Source organism: Nansenia antarctica (genome assembly GCF_963989245.1).
Source record: "Nansenia antarctica genome assembly, chromosome: 5".
NCBI classification, from domain to species: domain Eukaryota; kingdom Metazoa; phylum Chordata; class Actinopteri; order Argentiniformes; family Microstomatidae; genus Nansenia; species Nansenia antarctica.
The window spans coordinates 40,651,074-40,678,841 of record NC_137690.1 but is presented as its reverse complement, the minus strand read 5'-3'; the positions used below and the strand labels follow the sequence as shown (position 1 = coordinate 40,678,841).

Sequence of the window (27,768 nt, the reverse complement as noted above, 5' to 3'; positions counted from 1 at the left end):
ATGTGCTTTATTTTGCGATATTCGGCCGAATACATTCGGTGGCCGAATGTTCGGTGCATCCCTAGTTATTGTAAGTGTACAGCTAAACTAGCTAGCTACATTGACATGGGGAATGCAGTTGAAGAAGTGATTCTGCAGGCAGGGTCATCATCAAAATGTAAACCACGGAGAAATTGTGTTTTAACATGCAAATACAGTGGGGAAATAAGTATTTGCAACAAAATGCCGATTTTGTTCGTTTGCCCACTAACAAAGAACTGAACGGTCTATAATTTTAATGGTAGGTTTATTTTAACAGTGAGAGACAGAATATCAACAAAAAAATCCAGAAAAACACATTATATAAAAGTTATACGTTGATGATTTTGCAGTGGAATTTGTTACGAACATGGCTGCTTTGCACACGCTTAAGAAGACAGACGACCTCCGCAAGTATTACAAACGACCAGAGGTCCCCAGATAATAACAGTCCCGTGTGAATAGGGTTTGTCAGATTGCTTTTCAAGTGCTGCTGTGTTTTGGGGGGGGAGTGGGATTTGTGAACGACACTGTAAGCTTGGGACGTGGGTTGCAGTGTGTGTGTGTAACCAACGAAGGAGAGAGAATGGGCGGCCTAGCGTCCATATCTGTCAGGGGTTGTGTCACCGCGGGGAGTGTGTGTGTGTGTGTGTCACTTGCCTCTCCTGCTGCCCTGTTCTGGCCCGCCCTCCCCAGCCACATCTGGGTTCTCCTTGAACCTGTGAAAACACTGGAGGGTCAGACCTCTCTGTCATACTGTCCCGTCCCCCCCCACACACACAATCAACAGCCCCCCAGGTCCACATCATACAAAGGGAATGGTGTTTTCCTATTCTCGACTCCCCCCCCCCCCCCTCTCTCACATGGTGTCGGTCTTCTGGGCGTCCCACTCCCGTCTCCACTGGCCGGTGGCGTTGCGGTGGCGAGCCAGGCGGGCCTCGTCAATCTGCTCCCTCTCTTTCTTCCAGCGCAGGTACTCAGCCCGCTCGCGGCCCGTCATGGACACGGTCATGTCCCAGGAGCCTTTGGGCCCCCCCCCTGGCCTACGACTCTAGGGGGGGGGAGAGAGAACGACCGTTAGAGAAATAAAGACAGACTGAGGGAGGGAGGGAGGCCGACGGAGGAGTGATAATGGCAGTCTAGTAGTGGATAGAGAGTTGGACTGGTGATTAGTGTGCCCTTGAGAAAGGCACTCAGCCCTAAATTACTCCAGGGAGACTGTCCCAGTAATCTCTAATTGTGAGTCGCTTTGGATAAAAGCGTTGGCTAAAATTTATTTTATTTTCTTGATGTGTGAAGAGGGTTTAATGAGACACAGAAGGCGTCTCTGCAGGGTTCATTCTATCATTGAGGAGACAAAACCCTGTTTTTATTAACTCTTATATCCTGCATTTTAATGATGTTTCTGTTGTTGTTTTATCCTGTCGGTGTGTACTTATCTTATATTGTTCTATAAAGCACTGTGTTTTGAAAAGTGCTATACAAATCAAGTTTATTATTATTATTAGGCCGCAAACCCAGGCAGTGGGCATAGCCCCAGTGTTTCCTCTATATGCATTTATTGGTGGCGGGCCGCCACGAATGAATTTCCTCCGCCACTAATGAATTTCCTCCGCCACTAATTGATTCAGTCCACTAAGTGCACGATTTCTCCTCAGGCAAAAAAAAAAAACATGACCCTCCCCTGTTTTTCCACCTAAGAAAAATCCACCTCTGAACATTTTAGCTGATTAAAATATATCTGATCCTAGATCAGCGCTATAATGGATGTTGACTAAAAGTCCACCTAAATCCACGCCCATCTCTCTCTAACCGCTGATCCAAAATCAGATTAATGACATTAAACATTCAGTTGACGACGTGACACAAGGGCTACTCCTGATTGGTCTAAATGTGAACCATCTAAAAGATACAAAAAGCTGATCTAGCTAGCTAGGTGCACAAATAAGATATCACGTTAAATAACTTCGAAGAATTTAACGAAAACAGCGACAGATGGATGGATTTTTCAAGAAAAAAGATGTCCCAGACACTTCAAACATTGCTGAAGCTAGCAGTGGCTATGAGCGATCCGAAACTGCATGGCTGGCAGGTGCAAAGGAGCTAGTTGGTGGATCAGCTAACAACGTTTATGGCGGGGTACCACCACCACCAACTACAACTACAGCGGGAGAACAAGCAGGAGAGCCATCAGCATCGGCTAGCTGTGTTGGTGTATCAGCAGACATTAGCAAGTCAAAAAACGATTCTTATGTGCCGTCACTTTAGCAACGACACAGTATTGTCAAGGGGAAAAGAAGGGGAGTCGATTTTTTTATTGACAACGGAATTACATGCTGGAAAAACATGCAGCTAAAATTCAGGGAACATTTTGACAATAAGAGACACATGGGAGAGGTACGGGAAAACAGGGCTCATGTGGGTGTCATTAAGAGTTGGTTTTCTTTAACTCAGCTGATACTCAGCTGTTTACCGAATGCTCCATCTGACTGATTTTACTTGTGTAATGTGGTGGGTTGACATAATTCACGCACGGAACTATGGGTTGGGAGTATTGTTCTGCACCGACAGTTGAGTGCGTGGTAACCGAGTTGTTGTTTATTCAGTTCTATTTACTGCTTGAGTGTGTTGTTGACAATCGTTCATGTCCTTCATTAAACCAGGGCTTAAAGTGGGAAAAAATCCTGTGCCTGAAACTCTTTCTTGGGGAGGGGGGTCACAGTTTGAGATATTGGGAGAGCGGGTACAGAAGACAGCTTCTTGTCTCAATGTTTAAATGCATTAATACTATTTTATAGTCAATACAAAATATATGTCTCAATGTTAAAATGCATTAATACTTTAAATGAATGTGCAACAATACTATGTGCAATATGACAACCCTTGTGTACATAAGGTTCAGATATAGGAAAAGTTAGGATATTTATAGCATATCATAGAGTACAGCACAGTGTTTTATTGTATAGTATAGTAGTATAGTAGATAGTGTACATAGCCTTTATTTATGTAAACCAGCTCTTTTCCCTTTTTTTATTTTACCCTTGGCCCTCGTGTTTTTAGTCTTTTTCCAAGCACCAGGGGAGCCCCCCCTCCTAAATTTCGTTGTATGGTACCTGTACTGTATTACAGTTTTTCTCAATTGCTAAAACACATTTCACAAAACTTTCCTCCATTTTCCCAAAACTCTAAACACAACACACTTTTCTAAAGCTACATAAGCAAAACCACACCTTCTCTCTTCAAAACTCAAACTTTCACACCAAAACAGCTGCTCAAAGCCTTCAAAAATGTAAACACTATAAGCATCATTACAGACTACCGTATTTTCCGCACTATAAGGCGCACTTAAAAGCCTTTAATTTTCAAAAGAAACGACAGTGCGCCTTATAATCCGGAGCGCCTTATATATGGATCAATTTAATCAATTAAGTTAATTGGTTGATCCATACTGGTTGTACACGGCGCTCAAGGCGCTCTGTCAAAATGTTTCAGTACGACTGGTAAACTACAAAGCCGCACCGCTTGCAGCATTACGGTAATCAGTAAACACCGGTACTGATGTGCTTACTCACAGTCCCACACCACAAGACCCCAAGTAAAGAAGACTAAACAGAGTTTCCGAGGGAACAAAGCGAGATGGCCACAGTTAGAGGACAAACTCGAACAGTGGGTTGTTGAACAGAGAGCAGCAAGTAGAAGCGTCTCTACAGTCACTATTCGAATGAAGGCAACAGCGCTGGCACGGGACATGAACATCGATGAATTTCGAGGCGGTCCTTCTTGGTGCTTTCAACTTGAAGTTTTAAAGTACCCACTCGATATAATAAACAACAGTTTAACGATCACTAAACACTTATAATTTGTGTATTGGATTCATTATTCTCGTTTGCCGGAGGCTACCGGTAAGGGAGGGTTGACTTGTAAACATACTTTCGTTTTAGCTCGTGTTCAAAAGCAAGAACTGTGTGTTCATCTAGTTATGTGTAGTTATGTGTTTTTAGCATGTCGATGTTCTCCCAGTATGTTGTCATGTTATTAAAATACAGTTGAGACCTTCGTAGCGATGTGTTTTGTTAGCAGCGTTCGTAGCTGTGGCTGCGTTCAGAGTCACTTTTCTCCCATTCAGTGTTTGAGGTGAACCAACATTCAAATACGCCTGTCGTGTTCAATCTTTCTCTGATTTGAATGTATGACACATCATTTGAAAGCTTACAATCTGTAGTTTAAGCATGTGTAAAAACTGAAAAATTACGTTGCACATTTCACCAGGAGCTGTCACATATTGGTTGTTGGTTATAATTGTATAGCCTATTGGTTGTTTTCTGGTGTTGTTTTATTGTTTTGCTCTGTTTGTAGTCTACTTGATGTATTTTTATCAGCTGTTAAATCACCACAGCGGTTAATCCACTAGAGATAATACCAGATTGAAAATGCTTGTAGCTAACTACTCTACTCATGGTCGCAGTTATTGCGAATTGCTATTCACGCGAGTCAGCTGTGAATCACCGCAGGTCCTTGACGCTTGTTGCAAAAATGGATGACGAACGGCTGATACTTGAGGTGGAACAATATATATTTTTGACAGTGGAGCAGGTAGAACGTTGACGGTGACAACGCTCAGGTGGAGCATGGACAACGGGAAGTTGACACAACACCGATGGAGAGGTGACGCAACGCAGTAGGTGGAGCTTGGGCGTAACGCAACCCCAGTCAAACGTTTGACTGCAGTATTCTATATTCTATTCTATGCGCCTTATAATCCGGTGCGCCCTGTATATGAAAACAGTTCTAAAATAGGCCATTCATTGAAGGTGCGCCTTATAATCCGGTGCGCCTTATAGTGCGGAAAATACGGTACAACAAAACAACTGAAAACACAATGTTCAGTGTGTGAGAATGTTCTTTTTTTTCACAACTGCCAAAGCACATTTTTAGAAACCTTACAGTATCTGTTCTCAGAATATATCACTGTAGAGTATTGGGCATTCATAGATTTGTGTGTTTCATATGAACAGTATGTCAATCTACAGAAAATACAGTATGTATGTTGTTGGAAAATATCCTTTTACAGTATGTATATGTTCTTCATGAATGTTTTACTGTAATGCTTGGCTAATTTTACTATATAACTAAAATACATTACAGTACAGTAATTCAAACTTGATCTTACGTGTGGACAATCGACTTCTTTCTAAAGGGATCTCTTGACCATTCTGAAGTACGCATTCACCCACAGGGGTGGGTGAGAGTTACAGTAATTGAAATAGTATAACTTCCTTCAATGTTACGGTACATGTGAGAATACGGTACATGTGGGAAAACTAGGGTTAGGGTTAGGTGCTAGGGTGACTTGGTACATGCTGGCATGTCTAACCCTAACCGTAACCTTAACCCTAACCCTACCCCTAATCCTAACCCTAACCTTACTGTAACCCTAGCACCTAACCCTAACCCGTTTCCCCACATGTATGATAGTCATGCATAAAAATAAATCTGCGCTCCCTGTCTAACGTTATATCTAACATTACATATTTTACATTACAGTAAGGCTGATTTTGCATGATATTCATGCATTTTTAGATATCTATTTCCCCCCTTTAAATGGCATATGATGTCTGAAATTTTACTAAAGTTCAGCCGTGAAGTTGTTGCACTGTTGTCCTATCGAGTTTTACGTAAATAAAGGTTTGAACAAATTTACCGTATTCCCACATGTACCGTAACATGTACAATACTGTACTGTATCACAACTCAATGCAAACACTACAGAGGATCCATTACACACAACAATACTCACTGAAAACAATGTTCAGGGTGTGATGTTTTTTTATTTATTTATGGAACTATACCACACACACACACACACACACACACCACAATCATTTGCAACAAGTGTCTTAAATTTTTAGTCGTTATGTTTAATGAATGAAGCCAGGTGTGTTCATTGTGTTCAAATTTTGCTGACTGTGGCAAGCATTGTGCATCACATGAGCTTTAATTTGAGAATTTGAGCAGAATTTTTTGCAACTTGTGTTTTAGCAAGACAAAATGTGTTTAGATTTATGAGAAAAGGAGGATTGTGTTTTGTGAATTGTGTCTTCATGTGAAATGTGTTTATGGTTTTGGCAAATGGGAGCTAGTTTTATTAAATGTGTTTAGAGCGTCTTTGAGCCTCGGAAAAGCGCTATATAAATTCAATTAATTATTATTATTATTATTATTAGAACTGGTCATTTGGTTTAGAGAATTGGCTTTTGTGTTTTAGCAATTGGGAAAAACTGTAATGACAATAAAGACCATTCATTCATTCATTCATAATACTGTTTTATACTTAATACAAAATAAAATAATATATTTAGATGTCTTTAAAAGGCCAAACTGATTGCATCACTTAATATCACTATAACAATACAGAATTAAATATATACATGTCTTTAAAAGAACAAACTGATTACTTGAATGAATGAATGGTCTTTATTGTCATTGATATAGTACAGGTACCAAACAACGAAATGTGGGACTTATTAAGCCACTATCACTTATATTCTCCTTCTTGGCACCACGTCCCATAAGGCTTCCCGTCACTACTCGGGGTTTTTCCTGGCTCAAAATGAGGCGGAGGTGGTACCAGTGGTGTTTCTCCATCAATGTATGGTGGAAATGTCATTATATATATATGTAAAGGAAAAAACAATATTCAGGCACCAGATGGCCATTCAAAATATAATGTAATATAATGCAATATAAGGCTCTCAGGCATTCTGTACTTTCAAATATGTATTCTCCTTGAGCAGTCAACATCAACTATCAGCTGTTTCGCTAGCAAACACGAAAGCTAAGTTATTTGTGAAACAGCGCCCCCGCCACCACGTCGGCGCAATGCCGCAATTGCAGTTTAAAAAATATATATATATATTCTCCCGCGCCGGAAATCCGGCACTGTGCCGGAGTACTTTAAGCCCTGTTAAACGTTTAGTTTTGTCATTTGATACGCCGCCTACGACTCCCGTCTCTCGGCACTACAGTAAACAGTATGAGTAACGTTAGCCGCTTTTGTGCTCTGATGTAGGCCTACTTCGTATTATATTATAGCTGATGATCTTTGTGTGTGTGTAAGTGACTGTCAGTCACAAGTTTATATTCTGTATATATATTTTTTTTTAATATACTATAAATATACTATATACATACATATACTATGCGCGCGGACAGGGCTCTCCGCCACTAATGTAAAAATTCCTGGAGGAAACACTGCATAGCCCTGTTGTAACTGTCAGTTCGTGACGTTAGAATTCTAAGGTTCTATCTCCATTTTTGTCCAAATTGATTTCATTACATAATCTGATCCATTAGGTGTTTATTAATGCCTGTGTGGTGTTATTTTTAAAATGTAGAAATTTTTGAGATTGTAATTCATAAAATACAAAGGTTCCATCTCACAAAACATAATGGAATGTAATAACTTTGACGCCCAATATCTCTGAACTGCCCTAAACGGAGATAGAACCTTATAATTCTAAGCTCACGAGTTATTCAGCCCTGTTCCATTTTCATGTAAAACGGCCATGACTCCCACACATATTGGTACCTTGTTTTGCTTTTTGGCAGGCAGGACCCCAGTCCACACCCTCACAATAACATTGATGCGGGGCGTTATAGCAACCCGCTGAATGTTTCAAACTTTGAGAGGCGTTAATGTTTCTCCTAGAGACAGCAAACCAACACTGGCAGACCCGCCTCCTCAAGATGAACAGGAATGCTAGTAAAACTGACAAGACTTATACCGTAAGTCTGACTGACATTACACTTGGTACATTAGAAGTGTGTACAGGTCACTAACAAGTTTGAGAACGAAAAGTTCCCATATTAAAAAATTTACCAAGCTATATGCTAATTAATCAGCACCGTAATTCATGAAATATTCAAATGAGGCTAATTCTGCTAATTAATGTGAAACTTGGTGACCCTCAAGACAGTAGTATGACAGAAGTATGACAGTTGTGCACCAATTTCCAACATGATCGGATGAAAAACAAGGCTGTCACATGCCACTCAATATTCTGCAATTCCAGCCATTTTTAAATATAAAAAAATAAACACTTAATCTTCTCATGAAGCGCAAGTCCGATTGACACAAACATTGTTGCGTAGTATGCTTGTACCAGTCCCTGCAAAGTGTGTGAAGGACAAGTTCATACTTCTAAAAACACAGCTACATGCTAATGAATATGTACCATGAATGAAGACATATGCAAAGAGGGCTGTCAGTCATTGTTAGGCTGATCAATCTCAGAGAAAAAAAACATGTGTAGCAAATATGAGGTCAACCCTTGCGCCCTTAATTGCAGCTTGCGGCTATATTTATTATTAAAGACCAGTGTTTCCTCTACATGCATTTATTGGTGGCGGGCCGCCACGATGGAATTTCCTCCGCCACGAATTGATTCAGTCCACAATTTTTTTTTTTTTAAATAAATAAAAAATAAATAAAAAATAAAAATGAACATTTTAGCTGATTAAAATATATCTGATCCTAGATCAGCGCTATAATGGATGTTGACTAAAAGTGCACCTAAATCCACGCCCATCTCTCTCTAACCGCTGATCCAAAATCAGATTAATGACATTCAGTTGACGACGTGACACAAGGGCTCCTGATTGGTCTAAATGTGAACTGTGGTATTATTGTTATTGTGTACAGGCCACCGTAGTGACATCCGGGGGGTATTCCATCAACATAGCTAAAGGGAAAATCCAGGTTTAGTCTGATAAATCTCGCGAGAGTTCTTACAAATATCCAGGCATATTCTGATAGGTCTCGCGAGAGTTATCAAAAATAAGCCAGGATTTTCCTTTAGCGACGTTGATGGAATACCCCCCAGGTCAGGTGGGCAGGTTACGACGAGACAACAAGAGACCGGTATTGTAGAGCTTACAGAGCGAGTTAAAATAAAGACACTTACATTGAAATACAGAAGGACTCACGTGTATGTTTAATAGAATAACACGACATGGTGTCAGAAGTCCTGTAAGTGAGTGTTAAGAGTTAGATCGGCCGACAAGTGTCATTTGAGCTCGTGACGGTGAGAAGGGAGAAGAAAAGATGGATGCTAATGCTAACGCGGGAGCAGCTGCAGTCCAGAGAACGGCGCCAGTTTCAAGTGCTACGTTAGCAGACATTAGCAAGTAAAAAAACGATTCTTATGTGCCGTCACTTTAGCAACGACACAGTATTGTCAAGGGGAAAAGAAGGGGAGACGATTTTTTTATTGACAACGGAATTACATGCTGGAAAAACATGCAGCTAAAATTCAGGGAACATTTGGACAATAAGAGACACACGGGAGAAGTACGGGAAAACAGGGCTCATGTGGGTCTCATCAAAGGTAAGAGTTTGTTTTCTTTAACTCAGCTGATACTCAGCTGTTTACCGAATGCTCCATCTGACTGTGATTTTACTTCTGTAATGTGGTGGGTTGACATAATTCACGCACGGAACTATAGGTTGAGACTATTGTTCCGTCCGTAGTACCCAAGTTGTTTAGACTGTTCTATTTAATGCTTGAGTGTGTTGTTGACAATCGTTCATGTCCTTCATTAAACGTTTAGCTTTGTCATTTGATACGCCGCCTACGACTACCATCTCTCTGCACTACAGTAAACAGTTAATCAGTAACGTTAGCCGCTTTTGTGCTCATGTAGGCCTACTTCGTATTATATTATAGCTGATGATCTTTGTGTGTGTATGTGACTGTCAGTCACAAGTTTATATTCTGTATATTCATTTATTTATTTTTTTGGCCATCCTCTAGTTTTGGCTGTGATTAGGCATTACGCGTTTCATGCGCGTGCACGCGAAAAAAATCGCGGGCGCTGACCGCGCGGTCACGGCCACCCGCCACCATTGTAAACATTCCTGGAGGAAACACTGAAGACATACTGGATAACAAAACACAGAGAAATATATATAGGTCAGTGCACTAGGGTTGGATGGTTTCTATTCTCCACACTGTGGAACACAACTCACGGTCCACTCCTTCTCCTGCTCAGCAGAGGTCTTGACCTTGTCAAAGTCCAGGCCGCCCCAGTTGCGGACGTGTCGGCGGCTCCCGTCCTTGCGGTCGATGTCCGGCGCCGGCCCGGAGCGCCGCGGGTCGTCTAGGAAGTTCCGAATGGGCTTGTCTCCGTCCGCCTGCCGGGGGAACCAAACACAGCTCTCACCCTCAACCCTTAACACAGCTCTCACCCTCAACCCTCAACACAGCTCTCACCCTCAACCCTCAACACAGCTCTCACCCTCAACCCTAACCATAACCCTAACCCCAAACACAGCTCTCACCCTCAACCCTTAACCCCAAACACAGCTCTCACCCTTAACCCTAACCCTAACCCCAAACACAGCTCTCACCCTCAACCCTAACCATAACCCTAACCCCAAACACAGCTCTCACCCTCAACCCTTAACCCCAAACACAGCTCACCCTTAACCCTAACCCTAACCCCAAACACAGCTCTCACCCTCAACCCTAACCCTAACCCCAAACACAGCTCTCACCCTCAACCCTTAACCCCAAACACAGCTCTCACCCTTAACCCTTAACCATAACCCTAACCCCAAACACAGCTCTCACCCTCAACCCCAACCCTAACCCCAAACACAACTCACCCTCAACCCTAACCCCAAACACAGCTCTCACCCTCAACCCTAACTCTATCTCTAACCCTAACCCCAAACACAGCTCTCATGGCTCTGCACACAGGAGACGCTTCCACCCTCAACCCTTAACCCTAACCCTAATCCCAAACACAGCTCTCATGGCTCTGCTTCCACCCTCAACCCTTAACCTAGGGGATTTTGTTTTAGGCTATATCACGTAAACCACTTTGAATTGCCCCTGTTGTATGAAATGTGCTATACAAATAAACTTGCCTTGCCTAACCGTAACCCCTAACTTTTAAAATCTCAAATCCGACTGACATCAAGAGCCGTCCCAAGCATCCCACTGAGCACTGAGAGACGCCGATCTGAACAGTCATGGACAAATTCATACTGGACTCCTTTTGTTTTTGGAAAAAGTGTGATGCATGCAATGGTTTACCTCAACAGCTCGTGACATTAGAATTATAAGGTTCCATCTCCATTTTTGTTAAAAAAATAATAATAAATACATCATCTGATCCATTAGGTGTTTATTAATGCCTGTGTTTTTTTTTTTTTTTATTGACATTTTTTAGTTAGTAATTAATAAAATACTAAGGTTCCATCTAACAAAACATAATGGAATGTAAAAACTTTGACGCTCAATAACTCTGAACTACCCTAAACGGAGATAGAACCGTATAATTCTAAGCTCACGAGCTGGCTCAGTGTGATGCATGCGATGGTTTACCTCAACAGCTGGCTCGCTACTTGGGACTGTTGTCACCAGTCAAGCCGACCACAGCACACAGCCACTAGCCCCGACTGGCCAGTTGACATTACATTTTTTGTTCCATTTTAACCGTTTAGCAGAAGGTTGAGGACCAGGGAGGTAGAGGAGGCCTAAACCCTGAGGTTTAAGCACCCTTGAACCCTGTTAAGTGACTATGGAAAAGTAATTGGCTTTGGCACGGATGGTTTTGGGCACCACTGGAAGGAAAAGGGAAGTGGAACATTGCAAAACGGCCTCCTTTACCCTTTGTCCTCTCTCGTACTCGGCGATCTTCTCCATCTCCTCGTTCATCTTCTCAATGTTCTGCCTCCTCTTCTCCTCCCACTCCTACGTCACAGGGGGGGGAAGCTCAGTCAGGTGTCATGTTGACTAACTGTCAACTGCCTGGGTAACTGGGTAACTGCCTGGGTAACTGTCTGTTATGCGTGTCTACCTCACCGGTGTGTGTGACATGACACATTGTCCAGTTATCCGTTGGCTAACTATAACTCATTATCAACATCTTCACTAACCGAAACCCTAGGATTAGTCTAAGTAGTCAGTAGAAAGGCAGCATGACAACAGGAAGTCTGATATGGCGGTGCAGGTAGGGTAACCAGATGTCCCGCTTTGTGCGGGACTGCACAGCATTTTCACAACTTTTAGTAATTATTAGGGATGTCCCGATCCGATACCGATATCGGATATCGACCCGATATTGGTCCTGAATGCTGGATCGGGGATCGCACCAGAAAAAAAAAAGGCTCCGATCCGATCCTACTGTCATGCGCAGTCAAACTTATGTGTATAAGCGATGAGGGAATGAAAACAGTGAACAGAAACGCGTGTCGCAGAAATGCTTCACGCGAGTCATATATGCGCTTAAAATGCGCATAGCGCTGTGTGCTTCCGGTTTCATTACAAAGAGAAATGCTTCACGCGAGTCCTATATGCGCTTAAAATGCGCATAGCGCTGTGTGCTTCCGGTTTCATTACAAAGAGGTTAACCCTATATGTGCCTGACGTCTAACAACATTCAAATGACTCTAACTTCATATTTTTTCGGATTTCAATGTATGACACATCATTTGAAAGCTTATGATCCGTAGTTCCAATCCACAACACGTCGCATTTGTTGCTTTAATAAAGGCTGGCAGTCTTTAATTTAACTGTTGTTGGTGTGGACTATATACTGGGGAGGTATTTGTTATTATTCAGGGGTCAAAAAATGTATACAAATATCGGATCGGTATCGGTATCGCCGATACCCGAAGCCCAGGTATCGGTATCGGTAGTGAAAAAGTGGGATCGGGACATCCCTAGTAATTATTATTGGCTAAAGCAATTTTCTAAAATCAGATTCATCCAATGGCTGTGGAGAAAGCAGGGGAGGCTATCATCACGGGACTGTGTTTGCTGTCAATCAAACTGTGGCAAACGTCGGGTGCTGGGGTCAAGTGCAGCCAGGTTAACCAATGAGAGTAAGTTCCCCCCCCCAAACAACAACAACAACAACGAACGCGAGTCTAATGCAGCAGGTTATAGAAAATGGAGGAAACTCAAACTACAGTCAGCAAGAAAAGAAGATGCACCTACAACAAAGACTGGGAAAACACGTATCCGTGGGTGAAGCGAGTGCAGGGCGACTCTGAGAGTTTTTTGCAATTTTTTGCAAGAGTTCTTTTTCAATTTCACATGGCGGTGAATACAACGTCAAGACACAGAGAATGCGATTCTCACAAGAAACGTGTCGCTCAAAAAGAGACATCCAACCCTATGGAGACATTCCTACTCAAACCGAAAAATGATTGCCACTCTGACAAGATAACAGCAGCAGAAATAACCAGTGTCTACCATACAGTGCAACACTCCCAATCATACCGGTCAAATGACTGTGGTAACAAGCTAGCGCCGACCATTTTTCCAGACTCTGAGATAGCAAAGAAAATGTCATGTGGTCGTACAAAAGCAGCGTCCATAGTAACAGATGTGCTTGCCCCTGCCTCTGTGGAGAGTTGTTTGACAGAGTTAAAGACACCACCAGTGGTTACAAAATAGCCTACACACCAATTTTTTTCAGTGGCTTCAAATCATGGCACTACAAAACTCTTCCCCCTGTCTCTGAGATATTGGACCCCAGAGTCTGGTTTGAAAAGTAAGATCCTTGACTTCTATGAGGATAGTGATGAGTCAGCTACTACCATACACCGCCAGATTACAAGCAAGCTAGAAGAAAAGGGCCTGCAACCTGACATGATTTCAGCATACGCTGCCGACAACGCAAGTGTAAATTACGGGAAAAACAATTCAGCTTTCCAGAAGCTAAAAGCAGACAACAGTGGCATCATAAAGGCTAACTGTATGGCCCACATAGTGCACAACAGTGGAAAGCATGCTGGAGACAGGTTGAACATTGACATTGAGTCCGTAGTGAACAAAAACAGTCACTTTTCATCATCTGCAAAACGTACAACAGAATTGAAAGCAGTGTTGACCTTTTTGGAAGAAGAATATCAGGTTGTACGGAGACACGTATCCACAAGATGGTTGAGTCTGTGGCCTGCTGTCAAGAGGCTACATGACAGCTGGACAGCTATCAAGAGCTACTTCTTGTCACTGGGAGAGGCTCAGTGCCCAAAGTCACTGTGGCAGCTGTTCAAAAACGATGAGGATGGTGATGGGAAACCCCTTGAGCTACAGGTCTACCTGTCCTTCCTCAATAGTGTGCTGAAGATCTTCCATGAAGTTGTGCTGCTGTTGGAGAGAGGACGGGACCGTCTGTCAGCTATATGACAAGATGCTCAACTCTCAAGACAAAAGCTCCAACAACGACAGATTGATTCCTTCTTTGGAATGGAGACAAGTGCTATCCTCCAACAGTTTCCAGACAAAAAGGCAGCAGCAATCAAACATGATCTATCCCAAGTTCTACCAGGCTGCTCTCAACTACCTTGAGAAGTGATATGACTTCAAAGACAACAACTAGCAGAAGAATGTTGCAAGCTTGGCACTGAAGAGCAAGTTCACATTCTCCCGTCTCTGTGATGCAGTGGAGGTCCTACAGATAAGGGGGAAACTAGACATGAATGAACTGGATGATGAATACTGGGTGACTTGGCCACGCCAGCAGGACGTAGTGGAGAGAGACGCTCTGGTTGTGGAGAAGTGGTCCACCTTGGTTCAAGGCACAAACACACCAAATCTCACTGCTGTGGCATCCCCATCACTAATGCTTTGGTAGAGAGAGTGTTTTCCCTCATGACAGCAGCGTGGACTGACCAGCGGAAGCGGTGCTCTGTGGAGCTCATAAAGTCTGAAATTCAAGTCAAGACCAACTTTGGATACAGTTGTAAGGAATTCTACACCTATACACTCAAGGAGAAGGCCTTATTGGTAGCTGCACGCTCAAACAAAAAGTACAAAGTCAAGAGCATCAAAGGTCAGATAAACTTTGTTGAGAATATAGACTAAGAGTAGGATATTTTTGAATGTAGTAGGATATTGTGGGCCAATGTGGTGTTGGTGTGGTGTGGGGGGGGGGCACCTGCTGTTGCTGTGATGGAGAAAACTAAAAAGATCTGTGATGGACAAAACTAAAAAGATCTGTGATGGACAAAACTAAAAAGATCTGTGATGGACAAAACTAAAAAGATCTGTGATGGACAAAACTAAAAAGATCTGTGATGGACAAAACTAAAAAGATCTGAGATGGACAAAACCCAGGGGCTTTCCATGCTGCTCGGAGTGCATAGCCTGTGTGGGCTTGCCTGTGTCTGCAGCTGCTGCTGTGATGGACAAAACTGAAATGATTTTTATTGTATCTATTATTATTTTGAGTTTTCTGTTCCCTCCTGGCCAGTTTGGCCAGTTTTTGTACCGTATTTTCCGCCCTATAAGGCGCACCGGAGTATAAGGCGCACCTTCAATGAATGGCCTATTTTAGAAAATTTTTCATATACAAGGCGCACCGGCTTATAAGGCGCACCGGCTTATAAGGCGCATAGAATAGATACTGCAGTCAAACGTTTGACTGGGGTTGCGTTACGCCCAAGCTCCACCTACTGCGTTGCGTCACCTCTCCATCGGTGTTGTGTCAACTTCCCGTTGTCCAAGCTCCACCTGAGCGTTGTCACCATCAACGTTCTACCTGCTCCACTGTCAAAAATATATATTTTTCCACCTCAAGTATCAGCCGTTCGTCATCCATTTTTGCAACAAGCGTCAAGGACCTGCGGTGATTCACAGCTGACTCGCGTGAATAGCAATTCGCAATAGCTGCAACCACGAGATATAGAGTAGTTAGCTACAAGCATTTTCAATCTGCTATTATCTCTATTAGTGGATTAACCGCTGTGGTGATTTAACAGCTGATAAAAATACATCAAGTAGACTACAAACAGAGCAAAACAACACCAGAAAACAACCAATAGGCTATACAATTATAACCAACAACCAATATGTGACAGCTCCTGGTGAAATGTGCAACGTACTTTTTCAGTTTTTACACATGCTTAAACTACAGATTGTAAGCTTTCAAATGATGTGTCATACATTCAAATCAGAGAAAGATTGAACACGACAGGCGTATTTGAATGTTGGTTCATCTCAAACACTGAATGGGAGAAAAGTGAATCTGACCAAACCACAACAAACGCTGCTAGCGGCTAACAGCTAACAAAACACATCGCTACGAAGGTCTAAACTGTATTTTAATAACATGACAACATACTGGGAGAACATCGACATGCTAAAAACACATAACTACACATAACTAGATGAACACACAGTTCTTGCTTTTGAACACGAGCTAAAACGAAAGTATGTTTACAAATCAACCCTCCCTTACCGGTAGCCTCCGGCAAACGAGAATAATGAATCCAATACACAAATGATAAGTGTTTAGTGATCGTTAAACTGTTGTTTATTATATCGAGTGGGTACTTTAAAACTTCAAGTTGAAAGCACCAAGAATCTCACTTTGTTCCCTCGGAAACTCTGTTTAGTCTTCTTTACTTGGGGTCTTGTGGTGTGGGACTGTGAGTAAGCACAACACCGGTGTTTACTGATTACCGTAATGCTGCAAGCGGTGTGAGTGTCCGAATTGAACAGTTGGGTGAGTACGGCATCCATTCAGAGCACATGATAGCATAACAATAGCATTCGCGGAGATTCCAAGATGGCGGCCGTCGTTTACTGATTACCGTAATGCTGCAAGCGGTGCGGCTTTGTAGTTTACCAGTCGTACTGAAACATTTTATTATTATTAAAAAAAAAATATTGGTCATGTAATTTTTACATTTTGATCCATATATAAGGCGCACCGGGTTATAAGGCGCACTGTCGTTTTTTGTTTTTTTTTGGGACTTTTAAGTGCGCCTTATAGGGCGGAAAATACGGTAGTTGTATTTTGTGCCTACTTTTACAGGAAATACACTAGTTGAATTTGGCTTAGGAAGATGCATTTCTAAAGACTTGAAGTGAATAATGCCTGCTGCTTTGGTTAGCCTTAGTTTACTTTTCTTTACTAAGATACTAAATTGATACTGCACTTTGACTTCACTTTCTGCTCCATAGAGATACTGTATTGTGAGTTCACATTCAAATAAAATATATTTGATACGGTTTTTTTTAAGGGGGGGGGGCCTGTTGAGAGGATGTCCCACATTGTCCCAAACATATTCCTTGTCCCACATTTGGGTTGTTGGGACCTGGTCACCCTAGGTCGGGGGTCGGCAACCTGCGGCTCTAGAGCAGCATGCGGCTCTTTAGCGCCACCCTAGTGGCTCCCTGGAGCTTTTTCAAAAATGTATGAAAATGTTTTTTGTTTTTTTATATGGTTTCTGTAGGAGGACAAACATGACACAAACATTCTTAACGTTTTCCAATGCTGTAAAAATGTGCAGAATAAATATTACATTTCAACATTTCTGTCAACGAAGATTTGCGCCATAGTTGTGGTGCTATTGTTATTGTGTACAGGCCACCGTAGTCACGGTGCCAGGCAGGTGGCTGTTGCGAACGAACCGGCGGGTGTGTGATGGGCAGTGATGCCGGTAACGCGTTACTCTAATCTGAATACTTTTTTCAGTAACGAGTATTCTAACGCGATACTATTTCCAAATCAGTAATCGGATTAAAGTTACTTATTCAAGTGACTGTGCGTTACTATTGCGTTACTATCTCATAACTTAGGCTAAATGCAGTATTTCTTTGTAATGTTCGATAGTAAACAAACATTTGTTTGCTTTTCTCGTGTCTTGGGGAGTGACGTCAGTGCTCACGTTTTCAACACGAGGTTGCAGCAGAATCGCTCACGTGTATCACCACGCTGATTGCACAGTGTAAACAGAAGAATGGAGCGAGAACAGAGATATGCGTTAAATAGCTGGAAATATAAGGATTATTTTGAGTTTGTGTCAGCAAAGGATGACAAGAACATAAATGTTCGTTGTACACTCTGTGCTGGCAAGAAAATATTGTCCTGTGGTAAAAGCCTGAATGGTCAGGGTAGGTTTTAGGTTTTGTGAAACCACTCCTTGCTAGTTACTGTTAAATAAAGATTATATTTATTTTATTGTTTAAAAACAAGTATTTATGTTGGGTGAGGCAAAGAAAGACTCTTTATTTTGTTGTTTTAAGTTATTGGTTAAAGTTTAATTATGTAATTTAAGTTACTGTTAAAATAAAGTGAGTTTTGGCAAAACCAGTTTTCATTTTTATGTTGCGGGGGGGGGGGGGGGGGGGTCGAGTGCCTAGGCAGCTGCCAATAGTAACTAAAAAAGTAACTAGTAATCTAACTTAGTTACTTTTAAAATCAAGTAATCAGTAAAGTAACTAGATTACTTTTTAAAGGAGTAATCAGTAATCAGAATACTTTTTCAAAGTAACTGTGGCAACACTGGTGATGGGCCATGGATCCTAAAGGGAAAAAGGTAAAGATTGCTGAGGAGAACAGAGGATTCAACAGTTCTTGGACCGAATCATTTGCTTTCATTGCCAATGCGGAAGGATTGCCTGCATGTTTGCTCTGTAATGAGAAGTTGTCAAATAACAAAAAAAGTCATTTGGAAAGACATTTCCAGGGAAGGCATGCTACATTTGCAGCCGAGTACCCAGTTGGGAGTCAAAGAAAAAGTGCGATTGCATTACTTGGAGAAATTAGAAGAGCGCAAAGATCGATTTAAGAAGTGGATTGCATCTCCAAACTCCACGACTGCTGCTAGTTTTGTTGCAACCCGGGAGATAATAAAGCGTGGAAAACCGTTCACAGATGGTGACTACATACTACAGACTTCAAAAACAAAACCGAGATAATACAGAAAATTAAAGACATGCCTCTCTCCGCAAAGACAGTGAAGGAAAGGGCCATTCAAATGGCAGGCAACATCACCAATCAGCAAATCAAGGACATTAATTCAGCTCCAGCATACTCAATTGCCTGTGATGTGATCGATATTGAACAGACAGCGCTGTTATGCAGGTATGTGAACTCTGATGGGCCGCAAGAAATGATCGAATTAATACCACTGAAAGGCCAAACACGGGGGGAGGACATATGTGAGGCTGTGCTGAAGTGTTTAAATGACAATGGAATAAACACCAACCACCTGATTTCAGTGTCTACAGATGGGGCGCCCAGTATGAGAGGATCACAAAAGGGGTTTGTGACTTTACTACAGAAAGCGTTGGGTCGAAATCTGCTTGCATTTCACTGCATCTTGCACCAAGAAGCACTGTGTGCACAAACATTCCCGCCGGAGTGTATGGAGGTGATGAAACTTGTCATCGAGATGGTGAACAAGATAATTGCAAAAGCATTAAACCACCGTCAGTTCCGTGCATTGCTAGATGAAGTTGACAGCGAATATTCCGATCTCCTGCTACACAACAAAGTCAGATGGCTGTCCAGGGGTGAGGTTTTGCGTCGCTTTGTTGCTTGTTTAGAACACGTGAAAACATTCCTGAAAAGCAAAGACCTGAACTACCCGCAACTGGAAGATACCGAGTGGCTGGAAAAACTGCACTTTATGGTGGATATGACAAGTAGGGCTGTTACGATTATTCGACGTCGTCGACGTCATCGACTACGTCAATACGTCGGTTAGCGTAATATGCGTCGGTTAGTCGTAAATAAACAAAATGGCGTTTTTTTTTTTTGTTTTTTGTTTTTTTTTTAAACCTTTATTTTACCAGGCGAGACAATTAAGTGTATGAGTGAAAAATGGATAGCTACTAGCTAATGTTACACAAGCAATGTAGCTCACCACAGTTCGTATGTCTTGTCTTCTGGTGTTAGTAACGTTAGCTATGTAGCTGGCTAGCTACGGTAGCCTATTGTCATTGTGGTGCGAGCACCTACTGTACGTTATCTAGCTCGTAGCTCGCATGCTACGTTAGCATCAATTTAGCTAATCATAACATAGCAGCGAGAGTAACGTTAGCTAGCTATGTGTTGTGGTGATGGACAGACTTCTAAATGGCCATGTTGGCATTCAAGTTGGCTAAACATAGCAGTGAGGCGGAGACAAATACGTTTTTTTTTTTTTTTTTTTTTTACAGTACAAAAATTATCGTTAGACTTATCGATAAATTAGTCGTTAGACTAATCGAATAATCGATAAAATAATCGCTAGATTAATCGTTAGAAAAATAGTCGTTTGGGACAGCTCTAATGACAAGTCACCTAAACATGCTGAATAAAAGTCTCCAGGGGCGGGGAAACACTGCACTGCAAATGCTGGAAGCTGTTTTGTCATTCGAGCGCAAACTGACTGTATTCGCCAGAGATGTACAGCGAGGCACGCTCTCTCACTTCCCCTCCCTGAGAGTGTTCAAAGAAGCCCACCACGATCACACACTCAACGGTGATTATTTACAAGGTGCGATCGTTGATATGAAACTGCATTTGGGAGCAGATTTAGCGAGTTCCGAAAGGAAAACATTTCACTATCTTTCCCTGTCACACCCCTGGAGATTGACCCGTCCTTATTGAACACATTCCCAGGAGTAAATCAAGCTGACCTTGAAATGGAAATGGCCGATATAGCTGACAAAGATTTATGGGTGTCCAAGTTCAAAAGTCTGACAGCCGAGCTTGAAGACGTCACTCGCCAGAAAGCCCAGCTTGCCCAAAGCCACAAATGGAGCGAAATTGAAAGCCTCCCAACACCCGAGAAACTTGTGTTTGAAACATGGAATGCTCTTCCTGACAGTTATAGGAACATGAAGACATATGCATTTGGAGTATTATCCATATTTGGATCAACATACCTGTGCGAGCAGATATTCTCAAACATGAACTACATCAAATCCAAATACCGCACCCGCCTCACAGATGAGAGCTTGCAGTCCTGCGTGAAGATTAAAGTTACATCTTACATGCCCGATGTTGAGAAGCTGTCCAGTGAGGTCCGAAAACAGAAGTCACATTAAACGGGTAAGAACACACTCCTGTCATAGGCACATATTTAGTAACAAAGTGGCTGTTTTTATAAAGTGATTTCAGATTTTTGTCAGTATATATTTGGAATGACACATAGGGATATTATTGTGTTTTGTTGCTCAGGTCCGAGGATTGTGCGTGTCAAAAGAGAAGAGGATGCTGCTGTGTTTTACCCTTCACTAGCAGTTCTATTCAGTTCACTTCACTTCAGTTCTAGCACTGACTTACTTGGCATTGGCAGACAACTAAAGAGAAGAGGATAATGCACAGAAATCGAACTTAAACTGTATTATTTAAATGTAAAATACTTTACCTTTTCAAAAGGCTGCTGTTTTATTGTTTATAATTGCAGGCTGCGTTTTAACTGCAGGCTGCGTTTTATTGCACTGTTTGCCCAGATAAGGGGGAAAAGAGAAGAGGATTGTATTGTATTCGACTTATATGTTGTATTCGTATTGTATTATTGAGGGTTGAAGAGGACTGCATTATTCCATGGGGAGGTCTGAAATTACAGGAGGCCTATTATGCACGTTCCATTTTGTTGTTGTTTTTTCGAATCCTTAAAATAAAAATCACATCGAAAATGTGATTTCTTTATTGTAATTCTATAATTTCATCAATGCAACGAAACATAATACATTAATATTGTAATGGAAGTTAAACTTAAAGCACCGTCGTACAGCAGAGTAGTCACGTGGTGCGTCATTCTCTCCAGGGTGCGCTGCAGCGAAAATAAACATTTAATCATGAATGCTCATTGTGTATTTGTAGCCTACCTAGTAATTGTTTTGATAGTAGGCTAATATAGCTAATATAGACACTTACAGCATGTGTTGCCTTCATTATAAGGCTTATATAAGGCTTTAATTTTTTTGCGGCTCCAGACAGATTAGTTTTTAGTTTTTTTGGTCCAATATGGCTCTTTCAACATTTTGGGTTGCCGACCCCTGCCCTAGGTGGAGGTCAGCTGTTCACACTCACCTTTGACTTCCTGTCTGTACCAGACCCATCCTGTGTTGGTCCTCCTCCTCCTCCTCCTCCTCCTCTTCCCCTTCCTCCATCCTGTCCTACTCCTCCTCCCCTTCCTCCTCTTCTTCCTCCTCCTCCTCTCCTCCCCCGTTCGCTGCGGCCAGGTGCCTCCCCTGCCTCTCCCTCCATGGGCAGTCTGTCCGGGCGGGGGTCTGCTGCGTTGTACTCTCTGGGCTCTCTCTTCTCCTGTCGGGGTCCCCCCCCCCCTCTCTGCCCCCCCCTTCCCAGACGCCCTGACCCTGCCCTCCTCGGGGGGCTGTCAGAGCCCGGCTCTGGTCTGAAGCCCCCCCCGTCTCCCTCCTCTGGGGTCCGTCTGCCACGGGGCGGCCCTTGTTTCCAGTCGTTGATCACTCGTTTCTCCTGTGGGGGGGAAGGGGGGGAGAGAGAGGTCATTACTGCTATAGAGGCTATCTAAATTTGATGGAGTACATAGAATCATTTCCCTGTTCACTTATGTCATGACTTTCCTGTTCTGTCTCAGGAGGGTGCAGCGTTTATATCCTGTCAGCAGACTGCTCGAAAATTAACAACCGTTTTAGCTCTCAGAGTCAAATGTTCTCCATTAGACGAGCCTAATCTCATCCAGTTGCCATAGCAGGGGCAAATGAACGGCTTGATGAGAGGAAATGAGATGTTGAAGAAGCCAGGAGACTTTGACAGGCGCCCATCCAGGAGGCTAGTGATGGCAGGGGCCGTATCTCACAGCCTGGGGTGGGGTGGAGGGGTTAGAATATCTCTGGGTTATCTTCCTTGGAAATGCACAAAGTTGAGACTTATAGCCTTTTTGACCTGGGATGCGCTTGCAGGCGGCTTTCTTACTGGGCAAGTTCAAATACAGGAAAGCTGGCTGGTGGACGTAGCGATGGGGAGGACGGGCTCACTGGAATTAAAGGAATGGGAAACGGTGTCAAACACGTCTCCCGTCCATTACAGCCCGTCCTCCCATTTCTACCTCCACCAGCCTCCACTGTGCAGGTGGTAACAGCTGGGATTCAAAAGGCTTTCTCAGGGAATGCTGTCTGGGGCCAGCAGACACACCATTGGCACAAGTTTAGCAGCTGTTATGGCGAACGCAGGTAAACTAGAGCTTGATGTTCCTCCAGCATCCCTTAAGTCTCCGGTTTGGGAACATTACGGTTTCTCAGTTAGCTACAATGACGATGGACAAAGACAGGTGGATCAGACCAAAGCTGTATGCTGGCGTTGTTCAACTGTGATCGGGTATGCAGCTGGCTGTACGTTGAACTTGCTACCTCATTTGAGACAGCATCACCTGAATGTGAACATCACAGGTCAGTGTTTCCTCTATATGCATTTATTGGTGGCGGGCCGCCACAAATGAATTTCCTCCGCCACTAATTGATTCAGTCCACTAAGTGCACGATTTCTCCCCCCCCCCAAAAAAAAATCCACCTCTGAACATTTTAGCTGATTAAAATATATCTGATCCTAGATCAGCGCTATAATGGATGTTGACTAAAAGTGCACCTAAATCCACGCCCATCTCTCTCTAACCGCTGATCCAAAATCAGATTAATGACATTAAACATTCAGTTGACAATGTGACACAAGGGCTACTCCTGATTGGTCTAAATGTGAACCATCTAAAAGATACAAAAAGCTGATCTAGCTAGCTAGGTGCACAAATAAGATATCACGTTAAATAACTTCGAAAAATGTAACGAAAACAGCAACAGATGGATGGATTTTTCAAGAAAAAAGATGTCCCAGACACTTCAAACATTGCTGAAGCTAGCAGTGGCTATGAGCGATCCGAAACTGCATGGCTGGCAGGAGCAAAGGAGCTAGGTGGTGGATCAGCTAACAACGTTTATGGCGGGCGAGTTCATCGAGGCTGTTCGCACCTGCACCAAATATGTCCCAATTTGTGCACTCGAAACAGCCTCTCAGAGTATCAGTGGCAGTTGCAGTCCAGGACTTAACGGGTTTGGGTGTCGTATTGCAGGATTTAAGTTTCGGTCTATATTTCGGGACGAGGAGCAGCATGGCATGGTCGGACCTTCCCAGCGGTGCCCTCGGGAACGAACGGTAAGCCTCGTTGATTGTAACGTAGCAGTGGTCTAGTATGTTAGCTCCTCTGCTGGGGCATGACACCTGTTGTTTGTAATTGGGAAGTTCGGTGTGCAGGTTGGTGTGATTAAAATCGCCGAGCACAATAACTGCTGCGTCGGGATTAGAGTTTTCCACAGAGGAGATGTAGGTAATACTTGGGACATTGCAATTGAAATTGCGTTCAAAGTAAAACACACACACGCAAATATTGACAGTAGAGCTTGGCTTGATAGTGTATATCCCCACTGTGCTGGGTCGCCTCCACACCTGGCACCACAGGGGCCCGTTAATAAGACTGCTGTCTGTGGATTAGTTCGAAAAAAAATGTCCAATACAACGTTGTAGTTGTTTAGTACAAATGGGTCTATAGCAGCTAGGTAACATTAGTCCTGTATCAGAGTTGTGTTGTTGGGTCTTGTAGCAGGGTTGGGTTAGCTATAGCAGCTAGGTAACATTAGTCCTGTATCAGAGTTGTGTTGTTGGGTCTTGTACAGTTGCTCAAAATGCAGATAAGAGAAAGTATAGGCTAATATCAAACAACAATCCTAGAGATGACTAACTCAAACGTACGCATAACTAAATAAAAGCAGGCCAACTAACGACAGCTACACGCCCTCAACTGGGAACATAAAGCGAACGTGTCCTACAGCGACAGCTGGTCGTGCAAATCAGGTTCTGGGAAGATGTTTTTTTTTTTTTTTGGCCATCCTCCCTCTAGTTTTGTTTTAAATTAGGTCGTTGTTTTGAGCGCGCGGACAGGGCTCTCCGCCACTAATGTAACAATTCCTGGAGGAAACACTGCAGGTACAAGAAAAAAAATCTGTGAAGTGCAAACCCAGCTCCCCATTCAAACCAGGCCAAAGCCATAACAAACGGCAGGTGTTTTTATAGCAGCGGACCATCCTCCGTTGTGGAGAACACAGGTTTGAAACACATGTTTAAAGTAATGGAGCCTTGTTATATAGTTCCCTCTTGTCCGCATTTCAGCCAGCAAATCATACCAGCCCTTTATAAACAAGTACAAACTACAGTTGTCCACGACTCATCCAAGGCTCCTGCTTTCTTAATTAAGAAAGGAAGACTTGTTCAGTAAATAAATAAAGGATTTATATCAGTGTTTCCCATACAATTGCCTTGGGGGGGGGCGGGCCTGTTTTTTAATAGATGTCTGTTTTTTATAGATGGACATACGATTTTTTTTCAGGTGAGAGAAAGTCAAAATGACATTATCTGACTGCATTGCCCACAGTAATCCAATATTCAATTATAATTATGTTATAAATTGATATGGATCAATTTATACCTCTTATTAGATTATAAATACTCTGGTTGTTATGTTTGCCTTTTGGTTGACAGCAAAAGAGGGAGAGAGGAGGATAGAGAGGGAGAGAAGGAGAGAGAGCAGGATGGTGTCGGCACACCAGAGAGACACAGCAAGAACCAGGTGAGAAAGTGGACAGGTAGTCAAGACCACATAAGTAGCCTTGAGAACTGATGGTTCTGGAGCCTAATGGCCCATAGGGCAGGAGCCTATCTCCTGTTTCAGTAGCGTGAGGCGGCTTAATGTACATGTAAAGTACACCCCCTGGACATGACTCTGGTATGTCGCAGGGTCTTAGCCCCTGGGGGGTGGGGGCATGCCTCGGTCGATGCCACCCCCTCAAGGCAGCAAACCTAGGGGAAACACTGTATATATACAGTATATATATATGTTTTGTTTTTACCCTGCTGTATCGAAAAAACGTACAGAATCGTGACTTAAAAACCGCAGTACGTACTGAACCGACATGTACCGTTACACCCCTACTGGCCAAAGGTTAGAGAGGCCGGCCAGACAATCGGTACGTCATTGGTTTGATTCCCAGGAGGGAGCCAGATGTGAGCTGGTGGGTGCCGGCATCCTATCTAAGGAGACCTACCACTGCCGTTGTGCCCTTGAGCAAGGGAGTGCGTGCCGAAATACCAAATTCCAAACAGTGACTGCTCGACGATTGATTGGCAAATACTTTTGGTTGTTTGAGGGTGGCAGGCTGGTGCTTCTGTGCTCACCCCTGCAGGCTTGGAGAGGTCCACGGTGACGGTGAAGTTCTCTTTCTCTGTCGTCTTCCGCCGGTCTCCCTCTGGCTCGTGGGGGCGGGGCTTCCTGGCCGGCATCACAGCGACGCCATCCTGCTCAGCCTTCTTCTTGTCTTCCTCGATTTCCTGTTGGAAGACGATGGCCAGATCAGTGGAAGTGGAAGATGACGGGACTAAAGAAGATCATCTGTATCTCGCTGTGGCTCTCACTCCTTTTAACTCTGCAGGAACTCATCATCATCCTCATCATCATCATCAATAGTTTAGCCGAATATAAAGCGATCATAATAAAAGTGCTAAAAAAAATCAGGGCACCTAGATTTAAAACAACCCCCGAAGACTTGGGTAGTTGTGAGATGTGTCATTGTAGGTCACCCCTCAAGTGTGTGCTGTGGCTACAGGGTCAGTATGATGGAGTCATATGGTTTAATGGCGGCTGTCAAAGCCACAGGATGTGACCTCACCTGGTACCTCCGGACCAGAGCCTCGTTCTTTTTGCGTAGGGCCTCGATCCGTCGGTCCAGCTCTGCATCCTTCTCCTCCTTGGTCTTGAGATCCACCACTGTAGACTAGCGGAGTGGTAGAGGTACAATAGGCTGCATGTGATTATTTAGACAAAACTAACAACACAAAAAACTAACTGGAAAATACACATTGCATATAATGTTTCTGTTTGCTAAATAAAAACAACTTTCAAGAGCTCACCATGGCGTCTAGCCTGTCTTCATGTGTAGGTGGTGGATTGAGAGCCTGCCTACCACCTTCAATGAAAAACAAACTTAGAATACAACAGAGGGGGTGGAGAGACGCTTTACACAACCACAACAACAGCAGTACCATTACAGAGAGAAAGAAGAATTGACGCAGTCTAGATTAGATTAAATATAGGCCTATCATTCATAAAGCCCTTCCTGCGTCTACTAGGTTAAGCCTCCTAGGATAATACTGGCGCGCACCAACGCGCATTAAATGGAGGCTATCGGATGACAGGAAAGTCATATTTTGGAGTGAACAGGCTTCCAATATTTCATAAACAACTTTTAACCTTTGAATATCTGCGGTTTTAGCTAGTGTACAGATGACATCTGGCTAGCTCAGAGGTAGCTATACCCGGGCATGTCCACCAACTGTTTCGATAGCTAGAAGAGCTGAACCTTCATCATGTTGAAAAGACAACGCTTATGCCCACTTTTCACACGAAGTCGGTGAAAACATCCACATGATCCTAGTTAGGTTACCTTCAGAGAGTGGGTTGTTAGAACATGCAGTGTGCAGCTCGTTAGAATGGTTCAACTCCTGCAGTTACAATGAGTCCTCATGTGCATTTCCTGTCATCCAAACTCAACTTCCTGCGAAATTACGAACCTTCCGTTTTTAAAGAGACAGCTGTGTTCGAAATGGCATACTAGCATAGATAACCAAGTATATCCAGCTGCAGACATCAAATCCATCACCCGGAAACGTGATGGACCATACGTCATCATACCGCGCCTGCATATTTGCATAGACTACGTCACGCCTTACTACGGTGGAAACTACGGTTGAAACCATGAACACATTTCCAGCAATGGATTTGGTCACAGACAGAATTTGTGTTATTTTAGCTGTTTACCAAAACATCTTAGTTACAGTCATACACAAGTTACAGTCATATAATGCATATGAATGAATGAATGAATCTTTATTTCGAACATGATTTAAAAATAAAATAATAAATAA

The 27,768-nt window shown here is 43.0% G+C and overlaps 1 protein-coding gene across 1 annotated transcript; it reads right to left on the bottom strand.

Moving 5' to 3' along the window:
* Window positions 1-670: 670 nt before the first annotated feature.
* Window positions 671-27,325, bottom strand: LOC308158028 (coiled-coil domain-containing protein 9-like; the record flags this gene model as incomplete). The annotated part of the gene is made up of 9 exons (XM_080531620.1): window positions 27,288-27,325; window positions 26,755-26,810; window positions 26,514-26,618; window positions 26,023-26,175; window positions 22,144-22,260; window positions 11,694-11,777; window positions 10,046-10,210; window positions 882-1,069; window positions 671-737 (listed from the first exon to the last, which is right to left on the bottom strand). The coding sequence occupies exons 2-9, from the start codon at window positions 26,755-26,757 to the stop codon at window positions 671-673; spliced, it is 882 nt and encodes a 293-aa protein (XP_080387746.1). The 5' UTR covers window positions 26,758-26,810; window positions 27,288-27,325.
* Between the last annotated feature and the right edge of the window lie 443 nt (window positions 27,326-27,768).